At 47.6% G+C, this 24,502-nt stretch overlaps 1 protein-coding gene across 3 annotated transcripts in view; it reads right to left on the reverse strand.

Moving 5' to 3' along the window:
- Positions 1-24,502, reverse strand: part of PSKH1 (protein serine kinase H1) — an 86,004-nt gene that overhangs the window by 32,419 nt on the left and 29,083 nt on the right. Inside the window, exon 3 of one of the 3 annotated variants that reach the window (XM_059713631.1) lies at positions 19,792-20,128. The exons of the other annotated variants lie outside the window; for them this stretch is intronic. Within the exon in view, the coding sequence (XP_059569614.1) occupies positions 19,994-20,128 (135 nt within the window). The 3' untranslated portion in view covers positions 19,792-19,993. Of the gene's footprint in view, positions 1-19,791; positions 20,129-24,502 lie in introns of those variants that run through there. 3 annotated transcript variants of the gene reach the window in all.

Genomic DNA, 24,502 nt, shown 5'->3' on the forward strand with positions numbered 1-24,502 from the left:
CTATTACAGGTGTTTGTAACACAATACAGGTGTTTGTGAGGTGTCACTTCCTGAGTTCAAGATGGTTTCATCTGAAAGAAGTGGCAGTCAGGAAAAGGGAATAGATTTTCAAATGCATATGTTGGTTTTACGCCAGCAGAGGTACCTTTTTACTGAGAAAAGTGTAAGAGGTGATACTTTTCTTCTTTTAGCACAAAGAATTTTCTACCACAGCTTTGAAAAGTTCTACAGCAGCACATGTCCCTGGCATAAGTTTGTAAGATTTTCCAACTTTCTAGTGAGCACATGATAAGCTTCAGTGACCCTAACAAGTCAGTTCCTGAAGTAGAAGAGAACTGGCCAAACATTTCACCTACTGATGCACAAACCAACATGAATTCACCTGCATTCATTCAGCAGGTGCATTAAAAGAGAAAAACAGCAGAAGCTAAAAGAAGTTACAAGAGCACCATGGTAGAGCATATTTGTCAGACTGACCTCGTGGTCAGCCTGATATTTGTCAGGTGATCTCGTGGTTGCCTACAAATTCATCAGGGGTGGGGGCAGCAAGAAATACGGGATACAATGTTTACCAAGGCACCCGCTGGGGTGACTAGAAATAATGGCCACAGACTGAAAGAGAGCAAATTCAGATTGGACATCAGGAAAAAATTCTTTACAGTGAGGGCTGCCAAAATATGGAATATGCTTCCAAAGGAGGTGGTGCTGTCCCCTTTCTTGGAGGTACTTAAAAGGAAATTGGACACACACCTGGCTGGGGTAATCTGACTCCAGCACTCTTTCCTACCCAGGGCAGGGGGTTGGACTCGATGATCTAACAGATCCCTTCCAACCCTACATCTATGAAACTATGACTTCAGCATGCATGCACCAGACAAGGAAAGGTACACTTTTCCACCTCTAACACAGAGAATTGTGCCCTCTTCAAGAAAGTGCACTTGATTTACTGCTGCCTTACTAAAAATAACTACACTCTCATGACCACCTGAAATATGAAAGCACATTCTTCTGCAAATTGATTTCTCTTTTGCTGAGAGATAGATGGAGAGAGAAAGACGCATACAGAGACAGGAAGACAGAGACCTGGATGTACATGCAAACATTTCTACAGTTCAGAAAAAGTTAGTCTAAAAAATTTTTAGACGCATGTTATGAATTCCTGCAATTACAGCTGTATTGTAAAGTGTTTGCACTGCCTATCGCAGCTCACAGAAGACACAATGCAATAGATGACCTGGGAAAAATGGCACTACCTTGGGAGACTGAAACAGACACAAAAGTTCATGTAGGCACTCAGGTGTAGAGGTGCCATGAAAAAGTGCCTTAACAGGCCTTTCATAAACTAACTGCCCTGTGCTTGGTATCCCTTTATTGTGCTGGGTTAACTTATAAACAGCCTGACTTCTAGTCCTTAAGAATTCGAAGTGTTATAAAAATTAAGAACAATTTACTGATGCTTGGCTGAAAAAAAAAAAAAAAAAAATCTCATTTCTATTAGTATGAAAGTCCACAGACCTCCAGAGTATGGGCTGAGCATTTCCTGACTCAGGAGAAAGAACCAGATATAGTGACCACTGGCAGAAAGGAGTGACCCATCCCTAGACCCAGCCAATCTGAGATCATTCCAACAGGTGCCACTCTTTTGTTCCATTACTTAACTTGAAAACTGCTACCAAAGTGGCCTTTAGATTCCCCTAGTGCAGCATGGCGCTGGTGACCATGAATAAATGCTCTGCAAACAAAACAACTACCTGGACATAGCACACAGGTGGAAGATGTTTCCAGAGGTCTATAGCAGCATTTCTCAACCTGTGGGTCGCAACCCAAAAGTGGGTCTCAAGAATATATGAAAGGGCCGCAAACAAACATTATAAATGGAGCAACAAACTTTAAAAATGGATTCTCCTTTAAAGGAAAAAAACGTGGGGAACCATGGGTTTAGAGCCTTCAAATAGAGCCTCGAAAATGAATACAAATAGACCATGCTTAAGGCATTAGAAGAGATAAGACTAATTAAAGGATACAAAGAGAGAGAGGATATGGTCAGAGACAGGATAGGAATAAGAACTTTGCACAGCATTCTGGGTGGATGTGAGCAGGGCAAAATAAAGCTGTAAAGGCCAACAAAAACAATGTTGCAGCAACTGAGCCTCAAGATGATGAGGGCCCAAACAAGAGTTTTAGTTAGATGGACAGATAGGAAAAGCAATATCTTTTAGACAGAAGGAAGTGTTAAAGTTTAGACAGAGCTTAGACACCAAGGCCCAGATGGAGGTCTGAGCTGGAGATAATGCCAGGCTATAGACCTGCACAACACCTACAGCAATAAAGAAGGGACAAGGGGGTGAGTTTGCGAAGAAAGGAACTGGTGTCTAATCAGCCATGAAAAGATGTCAAGAAAGCAGGTTTTAATTCTAGTTTGAACAGAAAGAACAAGGCTGGAAAAGTAGATATGTAAGTCATCATCATCAACATAAAAATTACACGTAAAAAATATGGAGAGACAAGGTTTGGTGGGAGAAAAGGTGGTGGTTAAGGACAGTGCCCTGTCCAACCTAGAAATCTGGAAGCAGGGTAAAGACATACTGAAGCTGAAATAAGAAACAGGAGAAGAATTGGAAGAGAGCAAAGTCATGGAACCCAATGGAAGACAAGACTTTAAGAAACGCTCAGCAGTGACAGGATATATCAGAGGCATCTCCAGACAGTACTCACTAGTGCCGAAAAGAGAGGAATAATCACTTTCCTCAATCTGCTGCCAACACTCCTACTAATACAGCCTGGTATGTTGCTAGCCTTCTTTGCAACAAGGGCACACTGTTGGTTCATATTCAGCTTACCATACAGTGGACAATAAGGGTATTAAGATATATTAGGAAAAACTCTCTCACTAGGAAGGTAGTAAAGCATCAGAACAAGCTACCCAGAGAGAATGATGATATAGTTAGGGATGGTCCTGCTTTGAGCAGGGGGTTGGACTAGATGACCTCTGGAGATCCCTTCCACCCCTAATTTTCTATGATTCTAAGTCAAGGAGGATAAGGATGGAACACTGGTTCCAAGCTTTAGCTTAAGAGGTCATTACAAACTTCATCAGTAGAAAATCTAGTTGAGTACAAAAGGTGAAAGCCAGATTGGAGAGAACCTCCAGATACCATCTTAACTTGTTCATTCAAGAGGCCTGAAGATAAAAGGGAAGAGAGAGATAGAGGTAGAGTGGTGTTTAAGATGAGAGAGATAAGAGCATGCTTGTACTGTGAAGGAAAACCAAGCAAGGAAAGAAAACAAGTGGCAGGGCGAGGGGGTGGAAATCAGACCAAGGGTTGGGACAAGGTCATGGCGACATGGGGAGACATTAAGAGAAGGAGAGCAGATAAAAAAAACCTTGGCATCTGAGACAGGGAAGGACTAGAAAGTTGTAGGAGGAGAAGGCTGAAGACAAGGCAAACCAAGTTGGGAAGGGAGGTCTTGTCATATTTTGTCAATGTCTTTCTTGGAAGAAATCAACGCGATCCTGAGCAGAGACAAAGTGGAGGGAAGAGAAGAAGATGCTTTGACAAATGAGTCACAAGTGGCAAAAAAGAGCTGGGATTGCAAGCGTGGGATTTGATTAAGCTGGAGAAGCAGAGTCGTTTAGCTGGGAAAATGACAGAGATGAAAGTAAAGAAAACAAATTAGTAGTTGTAGAAGTCAGACTGGTCACAGGATTTATGCTAGAGACACTGCAGTATGACAGAAAGAGTGGAAGTGAATGACTGTGAGCATTGAGCTAGGCCTGCAGGGGGGCAGGACAGGCTTGAGATGAGTAATAGACTTAACAGTGTAGGAGACAGTAGCATAGAGAACTGCCACATCGATTAAAGAAAAAGAGAGATCAGAGAGAAGAAGGCTGATGGGTCAGAAGTCACAGAAAGACTGAGTGACAGGGCAGTGAGCACTGGAGTCATAAACGAAGATGAGAGAGACCAGATGGTGGTCAGAGAGAGGGAATTCCCCAAGAGAGATCAGAGAGAAAGCGGTGCTTGGTGAAAATAGACTGAAGGGCCTTTTGACCAACAGGAGGCTTGACTCAGGGCTGCAGGTTGAATGGAGAGGTGAGGGTAAGGAAAGGTGCAGTGGGATATCAAAATGGAAGTTAATGAAGATAAATGTGAGAAAGTGAAGAGACAGACAGACAGACAGACAGAAGCTGGAATAAGAGAAAAGTTAATGTGATCTAGATAGAGGAGCCAGATACAGGGCTGTTCCAACAAGGAGAAAGAAAAGGAAATAAGACAGGCTAGAAATGACAAGAACACTACAGAAGAACCCCAATACCAACACAGGCCAATTTAAGTTAGGTAGTGTAATAGTTTTAGAAAGTCTCTGTCCAAGAGGGATGCATTAGAGGAAGGGATAGAGTCTAAGAGAACAAGACACTGTGGAAAAGAGGGTTAAGACACAGCTGGGGACAGCTGCTTTCTTTCTAGAGGTGCAGTGGGCATCCAAGAGAAGGGGGGAAAAAGTAAAGAAAGTTACAATCAATATGATATATAAGAAGTTAGGAATTACAGAAAATTGATTAAAGAAGCTAAAGTCATCATGAAAAAAACCCTATAGCTGGTCAAGCTCAGGACAATAAGGAAGTTTCTCTTACATAAACTAGGAACAAAAGAATCCTAATAAAACGGTAAAGGATGGACAGGGATAGTAAAACCACTGATGATTCAAAAAAGACTGAGGCATTCAATACATTTTTTATACTATCTGGTTGGAAAGAAGCAAGATAAGGAGCAACTTTTCAAACAATACAACCAGACTCAAACCCCACTCACTCTGACCTGCTACAATACCTGCCCCAAGACTAGGACAAGAGAATCACCCTGCTGGAACATATTGTTAATAATATCCAACCCCTCCTGGAAACTGGTGACCATGCCAAGGTAGTCATCATGAGGAACAAACCTATCCTGGTTTACAGACGGCCCTCTGACCTCAAATGGTGTGGTGTCCCTCCAGCAACAGACCCTTGCAATGAACTCAGATGCCAGCTGTGCCCCCTCATCATCACAGACCACATCATTACTTGTCTAAATAACACAGAATATAACATGCAAGATTCATTCATTTGCACTTCTACCAAAATAATATACGCCATTGCAGGCTCTCTATATTGGACAGACAGGACAATCCCAGTAGGAAAGAATGAAGAACACCAATTTGACATCAACTCCAGAGAGATGAAGGACTGTGGCAGTACACTTTAACCTCCAGAGACAGACATTCCATCCCTGCCCTCAGAGTAACTGTTCTTAAACAGCAAAACTTTAAAAAAACAACTTAAATGGGAAATTGCAGTACAAGAAGTCATCCACAAATGGGATTGTGTTAACAATCTGTAGTCTCAGTTTAGACCAGATTTATCTCATTATCTGGATTATTTTCATAAACCCTATGTCCCTCAGTGAGTTAACTACTTTGTTTTTCTCTCTTCTATCCAACTTGTCTCTCTCAGTAGTGCCTCTTTCCTTTTGCTCCCACTTTCCTATCCTTTATATTTAAATCACTACTCTCTATTTAGAAGCTCTGCTCCAAGGCCCTTTATACCATCTGATGAAGTAAACTGTTGCTTATGAAAGTTTATACATTTCTGATTTAGTTAGTCTATAATAGCGTTTCTCAACCTTTTTGGACATGAGACACCGCTCACTGGACTTGAGGCATGCCTCCATAACTTTGTGAATTGAATGGCATCCAGTTTCAACAACTAATTTATATATCACATTTACTCAAATTCAAGATAAGGATTTTTCCCCCCCCATTTAACATGGGGAAAGCATGAGACAAGCGAGGGGGGGGGGGCAGCGGGGGGCTAAAGGTGGGAGAGAGTAGACAAGGGCAAGCAGGATCAGTAGCATACAATACATTGGTTAGTCTCAAATCAATCCCAGACAAAATAATAGACAAGTTGTTACAGGATTTAATGCATATCAGTCCAAAGATGGGAACATAATTAATGCAAGTCAAAATGTCTTTTGCAGAGAATGCATCTTGTCAAACACACGACATTTCATTCTTTGATGAGAATGCAAGTTTGTACGATAAAGGTAACCACAGTTGTAACAGACTTTAATAAAAGCATTTTAGTCTTACACGATTAAAAACAATTAACATTTAACAAGTAAACAGATGCCTCTGACAGCAGTGCTACCACGAGAGCTTCAGTTTCTTCGACCACAGCACGCACTTCAGGGAAAGAGGACTCCTGGGATGAGATGGCATCCACCTCACGTGGAGAGGTAAGTCCCTGTTCTCAGTCAGGATGGCTGATCTATTGGACAGGGCTTTTAACTGCCTTTGCTGGAGGACGGGAAAACTCCTAGTGGAGCATGCCTGAGGACTGGCACACAGGAAAGCTCCCACGTAGAGGACACTAAGATAACTGTTTTTGAAAATACTAACAAAACGGTTCTCCCACAGCATCTCAGAACATCAAGGGTATCAGCTGGGGGCATCGGCTGCCGGTACAGCAATGCCAGGAGCATGGAGAACAAACAGGAGGAGCTAGCCCTCCTACTCTCTAGTGGCCAAAATGACCTGGTAGGGATCGCAGAGACCTGGTGGGACTCCTCCCACGACTGAAGCGTAGCCGTAGAGGGCTACATCCTGCACAGGAGAGACAGAGTAGGGAGAAAAGGCAGAGGAGTAGCTGACATTGGTTCCAAAGATCAGTAGCTTGAAACCCTCTGGGTCAAGCTTCCGGGGGGGGAGAGGGGGGGAAGAGGCTGGAAAAGACCTAAGTGTAGGCGTTTACTACAGGCCACCGAACCAAGGGGAGGTCCTTGATCCAAAGCTCTCTCGAGAACTGACAGAGGACCTGCTTGCAAGGGACTTGGTTGTCATGGGCAACTTCACTTACCCGGACATAGATTGGGAGGAACACTCAGCTAGGTTGGATCGGTCATGTAGCTTCTTAACTTTAATTGAGGAGTTCTTTCTGACCCAGGAAGTGCAAGGGCCAACCAGAGGTAACGCTGTCCTGGACCTGGTCTTGGCCAAAGGCAATGATCTGGTGTGTGGCTTGAACACTGAGGGTAGCCTCAGCAACAGTGACCATGAGCTCATCAGGGTCACTGTCCACCGCAAGGTTAACAAATCAACTAGCAGGATTGAAGTCTTGGACTTCAAAAATGCTGACAACAGGCTCGTGGCATTAGTAGGGAGGCAATGCGTGACCAGGGACAGAAGGCGAATGGGGTGCATGAAGAGTGATCATTCCTCAAGTACACGATCCTCGAAGCACAAAAGAAAACCGTCCCCATGAATAGGAATGGTAGCAGAACGGCTGGCAAGCCCTCCTGGCTCAACAGGGACATCATGGTCCTCTTGAAAAAGACAAAGAGGCGTACACACAGTACAGGCTAGGGACAGACCTCAAGGAGGACTATACAACAGTGGTCCACACTTGTAGGGAAATGATTAGGAAAGCTAAGGTGACTACTGAGTTTAAGTTAGCCAAAGGAGTCAAGGATAATAAGAAGTCCTTCTTTAGACATGTAGGGAGCAGAAGGAAAACAAATGGAAGTGTGGGGCCCCTGCTTAATACCTCAGGACAGCTGGTAATGGACACTCAGGAAAAAATTGAACTCCTGAATGCCCACTTTGCTTTGGTATTTCACCAGACCAAGGGGAAAGACGAGCAAGATAAGGATCACAGGGGGCATGGTCGGAATGACAGCCTTCCCACTGTGGATGCTGAGCTGGTACAAAACCAACTAGAAAACCTAGACATTTATAAGTCAGCAGAACCAGATGGACTTCACCCAAGAGTGCTGATGGAGCTGGATGAGGTCACTGCAGAACCCCCATGTAACAGGGAACCCTAGCCCTGTTACCAGGAAGCAGAGCAGCCCCTTTAAAACCAGAACCTCCAGGTGCAGCCATCCAGTTGAGCAAGGGTTAAGGATCAAGCCCTGTCAGCTGGTCAGGTGCAGGAAAGGAAAGGCCAGACCTATATAAACCTCAAGTGGAGAAAGCCAGGGAAGCAGCAGAGAGGGAGAGTCCCGATGACTATAGAGCAGCTACAGCAGCCTCCTTGGGAAGAATGTGCCACGCTGCAAGACAGAGGCATAATCGCATGCAAGCGGGCAGTTTGCCTCTCTTATTTTTATTTTCATTGCATGGCAATAGGGGCCTATGGTTTACCTTTAATGTTAAAGCCAGTGGTTTGTGGCTGAGGCTGTAGAGGACAAGGAGACCTCATTAGTGCCAAGGGGCACCGTGATAGAGGGCTCAAGAAGCCCTACTGCACTAGGGGTGCAGTACTAGGGCCGTGAGCCCAGAGTCGCTTGAAGGGATGATAGGAGCCTTGAAGCCGAAGTCCTAGCGAGTGGACTTAGGCGAATGCCCTTAACTACAGAAAGAGGGGCAAAGCCGGAAGGGGCTGAGGCTCCAACAGCCTGGTGCTACAGGGGAGCAGCGCAGAAGAGCCAGTAGGCCAGGTGTCATGGAGAGTATGAAACAGAGGGCCTTAAGCCCAAGCGGGTTAGAGAGCTAGAGCCTCGGAGTCAAGCCCTGCTTAGTGGGTTTTGACTGACAGGCCTAGCTAGAGAGAGAGGGAGTAAGCCCACAGCAGCTGAGACCCCACCATAAAGAGAAAATTATAAAAACATTTGCAAGGCATGGGGCACATCAAGTGGAGTTAGGAACATGCATTTAGCCCTTAAGGGCTAAATGAGGATAAGCTCATTATCCTACAGGTGGTTAGTCTAGAGCAGGGGTGTCCAACCTTTTTGAATGTGGGGCCGGATCATGAACTTTTTATCACCCAGTGGGCCGGCAGGAGCAGACGCTCGCATGGCCTGGGGGGTGCAGGGGTCAAGGGGCGCTGCCTTACCCCGCTGTGTCCTCCCTGCCACCTGGGTGGCCTCGAGGATGCTCCCACACCTGTGTGCCTGGGCTCAACAGCCAGGGGGACATGTGGGGACTCTACAGGGGGGGTGCAGGATGTGCAGGGACACCCCCCCCTGCTCACTCTCCCCCGGGGCAGCCCGAGCCCAAGCAGCAGGGGTCCCTCCCTCCCCAGGGCCCGCGACTCACCACCCCCAGTGCGATGTCTGTGGGCGTGGGGGGGGGGTGGATGCGGGGAGGCAGGAGCAGCGCCGGCTTCCCGCCCCACCAGCTACAGCAGCAGCAGCATCTCCCGCAGGCCCAGCCGCAGCATCCCTCCAAGCTGGCATCCACACCCCCTGTGCCCACCCGCCTGCTGCACAGCAACCTGCTCCAGCCCACGCAGCCGGCAGGAACAGGCGCAGGGCAGGGCCTGCATGCAAATGAGGGAGGGGCAGGGCTAGCAACAAAACCCTGCAATGTGGGAGAGGGGAGGAGCTGGCATGCAAATGAGGAAGGGAGAGGTGGGGGGAGGAAGGGACACCGTGAAATGAGGAGGGAGGGGAGGAGCCACACCGAGTTGGCAACATCAAGCTGACGCGGTGCGTGTGAGAACCTTGTCCCTTCCCCAGCCCTTCAGCAGCCATTAAGAAGCTGCTGAGGGGTGGGACAAAGGGTGGGAATGAAAGTAAACAGTGTTTACTTTTGTTTCCCATCACAACACTGCAGGCCTCAGAAAATGGCTTTGTGGGCTGCATGGCGGCCTGCATGTTGGACAACCCTGGTCTAGAGTCTGTCTGGGAACCTTTGGGTCAGCCTCCCTCTTTTTAAGAACCAATAACATCAAGTCATGTCAGCTGAGTAAAAGGGGGGAAGTTGATCCCCAGGGGAGGAAAATTCAGCAAGACTTGACAGGTGCCCATTCACTGGCCTACAGAGAATGCACCTGACAACGGCACCTTGTCAAACTCTGGCAAAACTCTTTCAGAAATCATGGCGCACAGGGGAGATCCCCGAGGACTGGAAGAGGGCCAACATTGTGCCCATCTTCAAGAAGGGGAAGAGGGAGGACCCGGGCAACTATAGGCCAATCAGCCTAACCTCCATCCCTGGGACAATCCTGGAAAAACTCATTAAAGAATCTATGCGCAATACGCTCATTGACAGTAAGATTCTGAATGACAGCCAGCATGGCTTCATCGCAGATAGGTCTCATCTTACTAATCTCATGTCCTTCTACGGACAGGTCTCTTGCTACCTGGACATGGGAAAGAAGGTCGACATTATATACCTAGACCTCCAACAGGCTTTTGATCTAGTATCCCACAATATCCTTGTGGAAAAATTGGAAATTTGTGGGCTTAACTGCTCAGCAGGTCAGTGGGTAGAAAACTGGCTGCATGGTAGGACTCAGAGAGTTCTCATTAATGGAACTGTGTCGTCCTGGCGAGAAGTGGCTAGTAGTGTCCCTCACGGCTCTGTGCTTGGACCTATGATTTTCAACAACTTTATCAATAATTTCTCAAAGATCTTCCCCAGGACTGAGGTAAGACTGATGGGCCTATAGTTACCTGGGTCCTCCTTTCTCCCTTTCTTATAAATGGGGACCACATTGGCCTTTTTCCAGTCATCCGGCACCTGACCAGAGCTCCATGAGTGCTCGTATAGCCGTGCCAGGGGCCCTGCAATGACCCTCACCAATTCCCTCAGCACCCTTCGATGAATAGCATCCAGGCCTGCTGATTTGAACACATCCAGCCCCTCCAGAAGTTCCCTAACTATGTCATCCCTAACCTTGGGCCTGGCAGTGTCTCCCCCGAGTCCTTCTGTACTCCTGGTGGGGGAGATGTCCCAGTCCCTGCTCAGAAAAATGGAGCCAAAGAATTTATTAAAGAGGTCCGCTTTTTCATTTGGAGCAATCACCAGATTGCCAAGTACATCCTGCCGGGGCCCTATGTTACCCAGTGCCTTCTTCTTGCTTCCTATGCATCTGAAAAAGGACTTTTTGTTATCCTTAATCCTGGTCGCCAGCCCCAGTTCCATCCCAGCCTTGGCATCCCTCCCCTAACAGCCGCCCTACAGCCTGGAGCAACAGAGGTGTGATCCTCTTTGGTAATAGCCCCTTGCTTCCATGGGATGTAGATTCATAGATGCTAGGGTCGGAAGGGACCTCAATAGGATCATCGAGTCTGACCCCCTGCATAGGCAGGAAAGAGTGCTGGGTTCAGATGACCCCAGCTAGATGCCTATTTAACCTCCTCTTGAAGACCCCCAGGGTAGGGGAGAGCACTACCTGCCTTGGGAGCCCATTCCAGACCTTGGCCACTCGAACTGTGAAGAAGTTCTTCCTAATGTCCAATCTAAATCTGCTCTCTGCTAGCCTGTGGCCATTATTTCTTGTAACCCCCAGGGGCGCCTTGGTGAATAAAACCTCACCAATTTCCTTCTGTGCCCCCGTGATGAACTTATAGGCAGCCACAAGGTCGCCTCTCAACCTTCTCTTGCGGAGGCTGAAGAGGTCCAGTCTGCCCCAGTCTCTCCTCATAGGGCTTGGCCTGCAAGCCCTTAACCATACGAGTGGTCCTTCTCTGGGCCCTCTCCAGGTTATCCACATCCCTCTTGAAGTGTGGCGCCCAAAACTGTGAAGTGTGGCGCCCAAAACTGTGAAGTGTGGCGCCCAAAACTGTGAAGTGTGGCGCCCAAAACTGTGAAGTGTGGCGCCCAAAACTGTGAAGTGTGGCGCCCAAAACTGATGCTTCTTTTGATGATAATACATTCTAAAAATATATGCTTCTTTTTTAGCCCTCAGGCAATCCTGAATGCCCTTGCTGAGCCATGGGGACTTTTTAGCACTCTTACCCCACTTGGTATGCATTGGGACTCACTCCCTTTGGGCTTGGAGGATCGTCTCCTTAAGGAGCAAAAATTATCCAAGAGCACATCTGCGAGGGACCAGCACAGGATATCATGCTCAGGGGGAACCCACTGTGGCGGGCCAGTAGGGGGCGCTCCTGCGTTGAGCCGCCCACCTCCCTGCGCCCGACCACCTTCCAGGCTCCGAGTGCCTCCCTTGGGGTGCCTCCCATCCGGCCAACCCCTTCCCTGGAGCACACCCGCTAGCCTGGGGTTCCCACTGCCACCATCCAAGGCTCTGGACTCACTTCTGGCTCTGCGCACCTTGGAAAACACAGGCCTGATCGTCCAATAGGTACTAGACCCAATACAAGCACTTGGGGCACTTCCCCAAGTCAGGGGCTTATTAGGAAGCCTCCCTTAGTCCACCGACCTAAGGGGCCTCCTTGGCATAATTTAGACCCACCCCTCAATAAGTCTCCCACACCGGTCACAAAGGAGAACTTTATTGATTACAGGGGGTAGGGCGGAAACAGGGTAAAAGGTAGAGCAGTATCATAGAAATATTACAGGAATATCAAAGGAATCCCATAGAGCAAACCAGGGTGGCTGAGGTAGCCGTTTAAACACGCATCTGAGTTACTGAAGCTAAATATCTAATCGGATCTCGAGTAGCTTACTCACACGCATCGTCCAGAGGTAGTTGTTGTTTCCTCTGGAGGCAGGGCACTCTTGGAGCATGTGGTGATGATGAGTGAGCCAGGTTCAGATTCACCTGGATGACCGCATGGCTAATGGCTGCCTTCTTCTTGGACCGAGCCCTTAAATAACCTCTCTGACCTCAGCAACCCGGTCCAATCGAAGCTGCCAATACTGGCTACAAACCGACCAATCTGCCAAGCATCCCTGGCTACCTGGGCCCCTGCAGGGCCGGGTCTTCCCCCCCGCGCCCAGGTGACCAGAGCATCCGTCTCCCCAGCGCCAGGCTTTTGTCATGCAGATAAGGTGGGGGATCTCCGCCCTGAGGGATTCAACAGCAGCCTCCCAGGCTGGTGGAGACAGATCTCTGGAGAGGGGCACGGATGGTGGCATTTCTGCCACACCCACATGGGCTCTTTAAGGGAAGATCCTGTCAGACTAAACTTATTTCCTTTTACAATCAGGTCACAAAGTCTTTGGACAAAGGCATGGGGGTGGATGAGGCCTTTGACCCTGTCTCTCACCCCATTCTTATAAAAAAAACTAGATGACTGTGGCATTGATGCCTACACAGTCAGATGGGTGGCTAATTGGCTGGACGGTTGCACAGAGTGGTGGTGGATGGGTCCTTTTCAACCTGGAGGGATGTGGGCAGTGGGGTTCCCCAGGGTTTGGTCCTTGGGCCCATACTGTTCAACATCTTTATCGGCAACTTGGACGAGGGGGTGGAAAGCACACTGTCGAAGTTCACTGATGACACCAAGATGTGGGGTGAGGTGGGCACACCAGAAGGGAGGGACAGAATCCAGCTAGATCTAGACAGGTTACAGAGGTGGGCAGATGAGAATAGGATGGAATTCAAAGCAGACAAGTGCAGGGTACTGCATCTAGGGAGAAGGAACCAGCAACACACGTATAGGCTGGGGAATACCCTTCTCATCAGCACAGAGGCAGAAAGGGATCTTGGAATCATTGTTGACTCCAGGTTGAACATAGGCTGCCAATGCAAGGAAGCTGTCAGTAAAGCTAACCGCACCTTGTCATGCATCTACATATGCATCACAAGCAGGTCCAGGGAGGTGATCCTCCCCTTCTATGCAGCATTGGTCATGCCACAGTTGGAGTACTGCATCCAGGTTTGGGCACCACACTTCAAGAAAAATGTGGCTAGCATTGAGAGAGTCCAGAGGAGGGCCACTCGCATGATCAGGGGGCAGCAGGGCAGGCCATACGAGGAGAGACTAGAGGGCTTAAACCTATTCAGCCTCCACAAGAGAAGGCTGAGGGGGTATCTGGTGGCCATCTACAAATTCACCAGGGGGGAATCAGCAGGGAATAGGAGATGCCCTGTTCCCCTGGGCACCACATGGGGTAACTAGGAATAATGGCCACTAGTTGACAGAAAGCAGGGTCAGGCTAGACATCAGGAGGCATAACTTTACAGTTAGGGCGGCTAGGACCTGGAACCAACTTCCAAAGGAAGTGGTGCTCACTCCTACCCTGGGGGACTTTAAGAGGAGGCTGGATAGACACCTGACTGGCATCATATGATCCCAGCATCCATTCCTGCCCAAGGCAGGGGGTCAGACTTGACGATCTGTTTAGCTCCCTTCCAACCCTAGCTACTGTGATACTATGAATTTGGATGTGGGGTGAAAAGCTCGCTGGCCAAGTTTGCGGATGACATCATGTTATGGGGGAGTGTGGTCATGCCAGAAGATAGGTTGTAGATACAGGTGGGCCTGGACAGGCTGGAGAGTTGGGCGAACTGGAACCAGATGAAGTTCAATACTCAGAAGTGTAAGGTGCTCCATCTAGGGGCAAACAATCCCCAACATACCTACAGGCTCGGTGGCAACAATTTGACTTGCACCATGGCCAAAAGGAACCTAGGGGTAGTGATCAACCATCGCATGAACATGAACTGACAGCGTGATGCTGTGGCCAGCAGGGCAAACAACACGCTGGCATGCATTAACCGTTGCATCTCATGCAAAAATAAGGAAGTGATACTCCTACTGTACTCCACACTGGTGAGACTACAGCTAGCATACTGCATCTAGTTCTGGGCACCGCACTTCAACAAGGATATGGAAAAACTTGAGGGTCCAGAAAAGAGCCACCCGTATGATCAGGGACTTGCAAGACAAGCCATTAGAGGAGAAGCTGAGGAACTTGGGCCTCTTCAGCCTACAGAAGAGAAGGCTGAGAGGGGACTTGGTAGTGGCTTACCACTACATCAGGGAAGTACATCAAGAACTCGGTGAACAGCTGTCAATTGAATGCAACCTCTTCAAATCACACTGTGGCAAAAAAGGGCTAATATAATCTTAATCTATATAAATAAGAACAACAAACAAAAGGAAAATCATGGATGTGATTTTTACCTCTCTATGCAGGATTGTCAAAATGGATACTTTAAAACTGTGTACAGTTCTGGCGTCCACATTTCTAAAAGGATGTTGACAATACTGGTGAGGGTGGAGGGAAAGGGCCACAAAAATGGTCTGAGGGCCAAAAAACATTATTATAGTGAGAGACTCAACAAATTCATTCAGCTTAATTTATCAAAAAAGAAAACCAATGGGTGTCTTGACTGCAGCATAAGACAAACATAAGCTTTGGTTCCAATAGCTAAGAGCTGAATCAACAAATATTCAAAATGTAGTTTAGCACACATTTTTAATAGTAAGGATGATTCATAATTTTAACACACTACTGAGAGAAGTTGTAGATTCTCCATCTCTTGGTGCCTTCCAATCAAGTCTGCAGACCACACCTGAATGTATGCTTTAAATTACATCTGCTTCCTTTCCTGTAGTTCCTGCCCAATTTGCTGCTTTGCCTTTTGCTTCCTGTCCTATCTGCTCCTGTACCTGTCACCTCCCTGATCTCCTGCATGCCGCACACACAGGCTGCCCATGCCAGATGTAGCTCCTGTGTCATAGGATAGTCAATGCCAGACTTGACGATCTAATGGTTGGATTTTCTCTCTGATGTATTGGTAGCATGTTACTTTCCACTTGATACTGATGACTGAGGTACTATCCGTATTCACCAAACAACCTGCAGAGCTTGGGGTCTAATTCCTGAGGACAAGACCTACAAGGGAAATGTAGGGGTCCAGTATATCCTGGTGTGCCCCCTCCCTCCTCCACTTTTTGGAAACAGGAAATAGAGTGATTTTATTTGGGGCTCACTACAACCGTACCCCCACCATAAGTCCTACCTGAGGATGCCCTTTATGGTCCTGAATGCAATGCAAACTCACCAATCTTACAAAGGCTTTCACCCAACAAGGACACTCCTCCAGAGAGATAGATTGCACTTTGAAAGAGCCACCCGGATACCACGTGAAGAACTGCTGCAGTACAGAAGAAACCCCCCCACAAAATCACACACCACTGGTTATGACATATCACCCCTCCCTTGAACCTGTATGGAAAATCCTCAAACAATTGCAACCCATACTAGAAAGAGACCCTATTCTTAAAAAGATCTTCCCAGAGCCACTCATCCTAGCCTTCAAACAAGCACCGAACCTCAGTAACCTCATCAACAGAAGCAAACTTCCTCAAGCCCAGAACACACCAAAAGGATCCAGACTATGCCATGACAAGAAATGCAAAACCTGCCAACACACCTCCACCACCCCCACAATTACTACACCCCACAACAGAGCCATCAGCATTCCCGGATCTTACAGCTGCACCTCCAGAAATGTAATCTCTCATCCAATGCACCAAATGCCCTGATGGAAAATACGTAGGAGAGACCAAACAACAACTGCGCACCAGAATGAATGCACACTGGAAATATAACAGACAGGAATATCCAATTACCTGTGGGGGCACATTTCTCCAATCTCTCAGTCCTGATCCTCAAAGGAAACTTACACAACACTTCCCGAGACGAGCCTATGAACTCCGCTTCATCAACCTCCTGGATACTAAAAATCATGGACTAAATATAGACATTGGATTTATGACACATTATAACCTGCCTGACATCTGACTCCCCAGGTATCTCTCCACTGTCACCCCCCTTCTCTCTCTTCCCCCCACCTCCCCAGCCTGTCTCTCACCCACTGACTCCTCAATCTACATTTTCACTGACTACCTGTCTTGTATGCAGACCAGCCCAGCCCCTGGCTTCTTTACTTTTCATTCCATCCAGGAAGAGCACACGCCAACTGCTGAAACTTCCTTAGCCTGACAAAGGGTTTTTGAACCCAAAAGCTTGCTTAATAATTGTTTTCCAACTATTTAAGTTGGTCTAATAAAAGATATCAGATTCACCCAAAGAACCTTGTCTGCCTATGTCCTTAGACCAACACGGCTACAACCTACACCCTGTAACCATCTATGTTTGCATTCTACTTTTGACAAGCTCTCTTGAACCCAGATCCTTTCTGCATTGATTCTCCAGCCAGGCTGAGGTTTGTTCTTACCACAGTCCTGTTTGTCGGAGATCTTAGATCTCTACTGCTCCTTAAGCATTACAGTCATCTATCAGGCTAATGTAAGCCTATTCCTTCCCTAATACACAACAAAAGTAGGTTCCTACAGTAGCTCCAAACCAGCAAGAAAGCAAGCAAAAGTGCCTATAACATCATCTCCAGCTCTCGCCACAGATCACAAGTCTGGGGTCAGTCTCATCTGCTGATATTGGGGGTTATCACATCCCATCCCATAGCCTGTAAAGGATGGGAACAAGAGCAGCTCAGGAAGGGAACAAGCAGGCACTAATGGATCTACTGGCCCAATGTTCAACTGCTATCCAAATTTTATCTGTCTTTCTTCTTAAGGAACTGGGCCTGCCCTTCTATAACTCACTGTGCCTGTGATGGAATTCATTAAGACAAAATAGCTGTTCCATGCATGGATCCTATAGATAGAGTTGTGATACAAATAAATAAATACATACATACATACATACATAGGAGTCCGGTTAAACAGATTGCATGAAGTGCAATACAATGCAGTTCATTAATTGTTTCAGTATTATAGGGCTAGGGGTCATCCAGAAGATTTGACTGTAGAGAAATGCAAAGCAGCAGTATGCAGAAAACAGATATATTCAGTCTCCAGAGTGGACAATACAGCACGAATGGACACTGCTATGTTCACGCACAACATAAAAACATGGCTCATTTGAGAAGATCCATTCCTGTAATGTAACTGTAATGTTGCTGCAGTAACCTCTTTCAGTTGCTCTTTTCTCTTCTCAAACATACACACTCCATATAAGCAGGATCCTGCAACAATGCCTGCCATGTAAAGCACCATGCTGCCAAACAAGTAGTGTTCCAGGGACCTTAGGAAGGGTGCTAGGTATCAAGGTGGGTTAAATCCCATGCCATCTGCTGTTGGGGGCAGGGCAGAGAGTTCAGCAGAGGATAAAAGCCTGTGTGATTCGCAAAGCCCCTAGCAGCACTGAAAACAGATGCAGAAGGGAGATGTTGGCAGCCACTTTCCAAAGTGAGAAGAAACTCTTTTAAAAAGAAATACCAATATGAATAGGTTCTTTCCACCCATTAAGAAGCATAATGCTGCGGTAGCTTCAATGCAATAATGGTAAAAGTTTAGATACTATGTTTCAGGATCCTCTGATTTTATTTTCAGTTACTATTGTTCAACATTTCAGGATCTACTCACGGGTAAGTCAAGAGCCAAGCTTTCTCTGGACAAAAAGTACCTTGAGGGCTTCTTTCTGCCTAGCGTCACTCAGTCTTAGCCAAGCATGGCTGTCTGGCAGACAGACAGTTAAGGAAAACCTGAATCATAGTAAGCAAGAACAATATTTTATACAATTTAGAGAGACTCTACTGCTGATTACCCTGCGACATTCTGGTATTACTAATTATATCACTTCATATACTCAGTGAACACAGCTCTAGCAAAACAAACCAAGTCCCTGCCCCTGTAATCTCACAAACACACACAGACAAAACACAACCAGTATTACAGAGAGATTTGAACTAGCAAGGGAGAGCTCTCCACATATAAAAGGTGACAATGCTGACCCCAAATTAGTGCCAGCTCGAGAGTCACAAAGCCAGGAGTGAGAGGAGCTGGGGGGAGGGCTTGGAAAACATAATTGTTCAAGAAAGGAAAATAGTGACACAGATGAGATTTATATAGTGTCTGCAGCATGAGGATGAATCTGATGTAGTGTAAGAAGAATCTGGTGACAGGACTTGATATGGGATTAGGAGCTGCGGTAATCAATAGAGATGCACCAATACATCGGTGCGATATCGGATGCACACAGATATAAACAAAACTGTCTGTATCAGAAATCAGAACCTGATATGGCCAATAATTTGGTCCCAATAAATGGCCCGTGCAGGCACATAGCCGCAGTGCAGCATGTAGGCAATAAGAAGCACAGCCCAGCAGCTTGGAGAGCTGCATGTAGCTGGTAAATCTGGTGTGGTGAAAAGGGAGGGGGAAGGGAAGGGGCAGGTTGGGGCAGATCAAGGCCCCCGTGGTGAGGGAGGGAGTGGGGCTGGGGCTCAGGCAAACACTGCCCAGCTGGCAGCTGTGGCTTGTCCACAGGGCACAGTGGGAGCAGCTCCCGTACCATTTGTCCAGGAGCCGCTCATCCAGTGGCTCCCACCACTTGTCTGGGAAGGCATGGGGTGGGGGGGGAGGGGGTGCCCCCAGATCTGTGTGGGGCAGGGCAAGGCGGGGCCGGGGCTGCACGTGGCTCTTCCCAGCGGGGGCTGGGCTGCACTGTGCTCAGGGTGGGCGGTGGCAGCACTGGAAGGTGGGGGTTGGCGAGGGCTATGGCTACTTTTGGGGTGGCTGCTGCTGCCCACCCCAAGCACAGCCCAGCCCAGCCCCTACCAGGAAAAGCCCAGCACAGCCCATGGCAGCCCACCCCGCACAGATCCAGGGGCACATGCTCCCCCCCTCCCCCAGTGCCCTACCAGAGCCACTTGCAGCTCTGTCCCACGCCCTGCCCCAGCCCCTGCCCCAGCTTAACTCCATCCCTCAACAAGGAGGCCTCAATCGCCAACCTCCCCCGCCCCTTCCCTTCCACCACAACAGACCTACCAGCTGGACGCTGCTCTTCAAGCTGCCAGGCTGGTATCAGAAATCGGATCAGTATTGGTCGATATGTCTCCTTAAAAAAAAAGTTGGCTATCGGTATCAGCCCCAAAAATCTCTATAGGTGCACCCCTAGTAATCAAAGCAAGGAGTACAGACACAACCACAACAGCTTCAGGCTGAAGTGTACAGAATCAGAAGCTCTACGCTGCACATCAGAAAGAAGGTCCGTGCCATTTTTGCCTGTGATGTCTTTGAGGCGCAACAAGTACAGAGTCACTTTTCAGTGGGTTTTATTAACAACTGTAGAAAGTGGCTAGCATGCACATGATAGCCAAATCTCATATCTAAATTCTCCTTGGACAAGTGGCATCTTCAGCTGCCTTCTGCTTCAGCTGTCCTGACAGACACATCACAAATCTTAACAGAATCAATTAATTTACACAGAAGAAAGTTATCTAGAGGACATAACAATCACCACATTTAATTGAAGCATAACTGATTTTTCACCATAGGCTCTAACGCTTGTTCTTCCTTTGCTTAGCATCTTCTCTCAGTGCCGTCCAATCTAGACTGCCAACTCCTTGGAGCAGATACCTTCTACTTAGTCTGCTTGGTCTGTCTGTCTGTCTGCGAAGTACATTTTCCTTCACCTGAGGAAAGGCACGTGAGCCTGAAAGCTTGCAAATAAATAGAGGTGCAACAAAAATGTTCTTCTACAGATACATAGGGAGCAAGAAAAAAAATTGGGCTCCACTGTGGGACCTCTACTGAATATCCAGGGGCAGCCCACAGTCAAAGCACACGAAAAGGCAGAACTCCTGAATACTTACTTTGTGTTGGTTTTCCTGAAACCCAACAGGGGCTGCTCATCTGACTAGAGGCCCAGAGAACAAGGGGAAGGTAACAACCTATACTAAACCAGCCCAGAACAGGGGAAGGATCTTTTACAACATTTGGACATCTTCAAGTCCACTGGACCAGATGACCTGCACCCAAGAGTCCTGAAAGAAGTGGCCAAACTTATAGCAGCACCATTGGCCAAGCTATTTGAAGAGTCGTGGAACTCAGGAGTGGTCCCAGATGACTGGAAGAGGGCCAACATGGTGCCCATCTTTAAGAAAAGGAAGAGGGATGACCCAACAAACTACAGGCCAGTCAGTCTGACCTTGGTCCAAAAAATCTTTGAAAAGTTGGTTAAGGAGGCCATTAACTACAAGCTTGTAACAGATGGGGTGCTAAACAGCAACCAGCACAGCTTTGTTGAGGCTAGGTCATGCCTCACGAACCTTGTATCCTTCTATGACCAGGTCACTAACCATCTGGACGAGGGACACAAGTTTTATGTCATCTACTTAGACTTCAGTAAAGCCTTTGACTCTTGTTTCTGAGTACTGGGCTGGACCAGTCTACAGTGAGGTGGGTGGACAACTGGCTCAGAGGCCACCCCCAGAGAGTGGTTATCAATGGGATGGCCTCATCCTGGAGGGCCATCTCCAGTGGGGTCCCCCAGGCATCAGTGATCGGACCTGTGCTATTCAATATATTCATTAACAATTTGGATGAAGGGGTAGAAAGTGCAATGATTAAGTCTGCAGATGATACCAAGCTGTGGGAAAATGCAGGCACACCAGAGGATAGGGCAAAGATCCAGGAGGACCTTGACAGACTGGATTTATCGGAGGAACAAAATCAGATGAGGTTTAACAGGGAGAAGAGCAAGGTCCTTCACCTGGGTAAGAAGACCCCTCACCACAATTATACAATGGGTGGTGGCCTACTGGATGGCACAACAGCTGAATGAGACCCGGGGGCGGGGGGGGGGGGGGGGGGGGGGTCACAATCGACTGGAAGATTAAAATGACCCAACAGTGTGACAAAGCTGCCAAAAGGGCCAATAAAACTGTGGCGTGCATCAGCCACTGTGTGGCAAACAGATCCAGGGAGGTACTCCTCCCTCTCTATTCAGTGTTGGTGAGGCCTCAGCTGGAATACTGTGCCCAGTTCTGGCCACCACACTTTAAGAAGGACATGGATAAGCTCAGGAGGGTACAAAGAAGGGGCACCATTTGATTAAGGACATGGAGGGTAGGCCCTATGAGGAGAGACTCCGGGAATTGGGCCTGTTCAGCCTCAGGAAGAGAAGGCTGAGAGGCGACTTGATAGCTACCTACAAGTACCTTGGGGGGAGCATCAAGAACTAGGAGAGCAACTATTCAGGAGTGCACCTCAAGGGAGGACGAGGACCAATGGGCATAAACTAATAGAGGATAAATTCAGCTTGGATACAAGGCAAAATTTCTTCTCTGTAAAGATCACCAGAATCCTAGCAGAGGTGGTGCAGTTGCCCTCCTTGGAGGTGTTCAAGATTAGGCTGGACAGGCACATTGCTGAGTTCATCTGACCCCACTACTTCCTGCCCATGGGAAGGAACCATAATTGATGATCACACAGGTCCCTACAGGTTCTATGATTCTATTAATATAATCAGTCCATATCAGATCGGCACTGATAAAAGGAAAATTGACATTATCAGCAATTGGCTTTTTTTGGCCAGTGTAGCCGATAACATCACCAATATATGCTGCATCCATGCGCACAGCCACAGAATGCATGCAGCCAGGAATGCAGCCTGGCAGCATGGAGAGCAGCATCTAGCCAGTAAGTCTGTAGAGGGGAAGGGGCATGGGAGTGCAGATCAAGGCCCCTATGGTGAGGGAGAGAGTGGGGCTGGGGTAGGCACTACCTGCCCAGGGCAGGGCAGGGCACAAGACACAGCCATGGGCAGCTTACCCAGGAGGTGTGAAGGGTGGGCGGTTCCCCACTGTTGCATGCACCCTCAGGGGAGGCACGGGGGGGGGGCATGTGCCCCCCAGATTTGTGCTCAGGGCTAGGGTGGGCTGCCCACTGTGGGCACAGGGCAAGGGCTAGGGTGGGCTGCACCAGCCTCTTCCCGGCAGGGAGGGCTGAGCCAGTGCTGTGCTTGGGGCAGGCAGAGGTGGGATGGGGCAGGCAGCAGCAGCGCTTGGAGGGGGCTTATTTGGGAGCTATGGGAAATTGTGGGGTGGCTGTAGCCCACTTCATAGCCACCCCTCCCAGCACCACCACTGCCCACCCCACCGCTGAGCAGTGGAAGCAAGAGGGGAAACATTAGAAAAACTAGCCTAGGATAAATCCAAACTAATAGCTGGAGCAGAACAAAGAATACCAACAAAAAGAGTAACAAGCGAGCAAGATCCTGAACAACAAAAAGACAACTGAGAGAAACAAATTAGCAGGGAAAGCTCTGGCAGGAAGAATGAAGTTATCACTAATGCCTCTGGTGGAATAAATGAAGCAGGCAAGCCAACTGGAAGGGCATGGCATTAGTGTTTCAAATAGAATGAGTCACCATAGAGAGAAGGGCAGTCACATATGCAGTGCAATTCACACCAACAGGTTTTTTTTTCACAGCTGCAAAACGTCAAGCAAGACTCATTTTTCCCTCTGGAACATCTATTCCACCCACCTAGAACACAACTGTAGAAAAAAAACAAGGAAATTAAACAATACTTGCATGACCTACAAAACACAAACTTAACAACTCCAAACAACATGTGCTCATCGCCTGCATTCTTATCAATTTCTACCATTAGACTGCAGTTAGGAAAGGACTTTGCTGAACTATGCAAATGTGCTCCTCTTTCTTGGAAATGCTACAAGTTTGTCATTCCTCTCTTCCCCCATTTGCACATCTGGGAATGCTGGAAGGACATTTACCTCTACCCAAGAAAAGTGGACACCTGGGAACCAACAAATCATGGAACTGATTTCTGCCTCAGTCTCATTTGAAATAATTCCACCTCCAACATGGAAGCTGAGACCACGTGACGCTAATGTTTTCTGTTTCACCAGCATTAAATGGGCCACCAAAATCCCCAAAATATATGAGTGGACTTAAGGAATGCATCACTGCTGCTTCAAACACACTGAGTAGGTGATTTTCTCACCAGTAATATCAGTTTGCCCACAGTCAAACTAAGGCACACATCCTTAAAGTAGGTGAGAGTGCCCCAAACTGCATAATGAAAGAAGAAAGAATATGGATTCACTCTTACAGAATAACTAAGGGGTTCAATAAATTCAGTTCAGTAATTCAAAGAAGCAATACAGATGCAGGAGAATCTGGGTCTAAAACAAGTAATACCTTTCATAGTAGGGACAGTGGGTATTCAGATTAGAGCAATTATGTGAAGTATTCATATTACAAAGGTGATAAATAGGGAACTACCGAATTCATGGCAGAAGTGGGGTGTGCTGTGGCTCCTTTAATCTTGCAGGTTCCCCTGCTCCCCACCTCCCACTGATTGGTGGAGGGGCTCCGCTTGCAGCTCACTCCTGATCAGTGGGGAGGTGAAAACTGCGCTTTTAAAATATGGTGCCATTTTTGCCTCCTTCCACTGATTAGCTATGGGGCCCCAGATGACCCTGATGTTTGCTGCTGACTGGTGAGAAGGCAAAAAACAGTGTCATATTTAAAACCACAGTTTTAGCTTCCCTGCTGATCAGGAGGGAGTGGTGGGGTCCTCCACTAATCAGCAGCTGGGGGGGGGGGGGGAAGCAGAAAACATGCAAGATGAAAGGAGCCACCACACGCTCTACTTCCACTGTGAATTCAGTACGTTCCTAATGACAGAGCTATGGAAAAGTATATGAGGTCCTTACGGTCTTGTACCTTTGGCACCAAACACCACAACACTTACATGGTATGTCCAGAAAAATCTTTTCTGAACGGGTAGAATCAGTTTTTGTCACCAAAACTTCCTATTTCCCAAGTGCAAAACAGCCCCTTTAACAACCAAGGAGAGGTCAGTAACATGTATATCCTCCCACACAAAATGTCCCATTCACCATGGGGCCGCTGTCATTTCTGCTTCACATGGCTGGTTGCACACAACTACCTGCAATCCACAAAGAAAAAGTATTAAGAAGACTGATGACACAGCTATGGACGGTTCAATTCCATTCGTCTCCCCGGCTATTGTGGT

This window comes from Alligator mississippiensis, chromosome 10, assembly GCF_030867095.1.
Source record: "Alligator mississippiensis isolate rAllMis1 chromosome 10, rAllMis1, whole genome shotgun sequence".
Taxonomy (NCBI): Eukaryota; Metazoa; Chordata; order Crocodylia; family Alligatoridae; genus Alligator; species Alligator mississippiensis.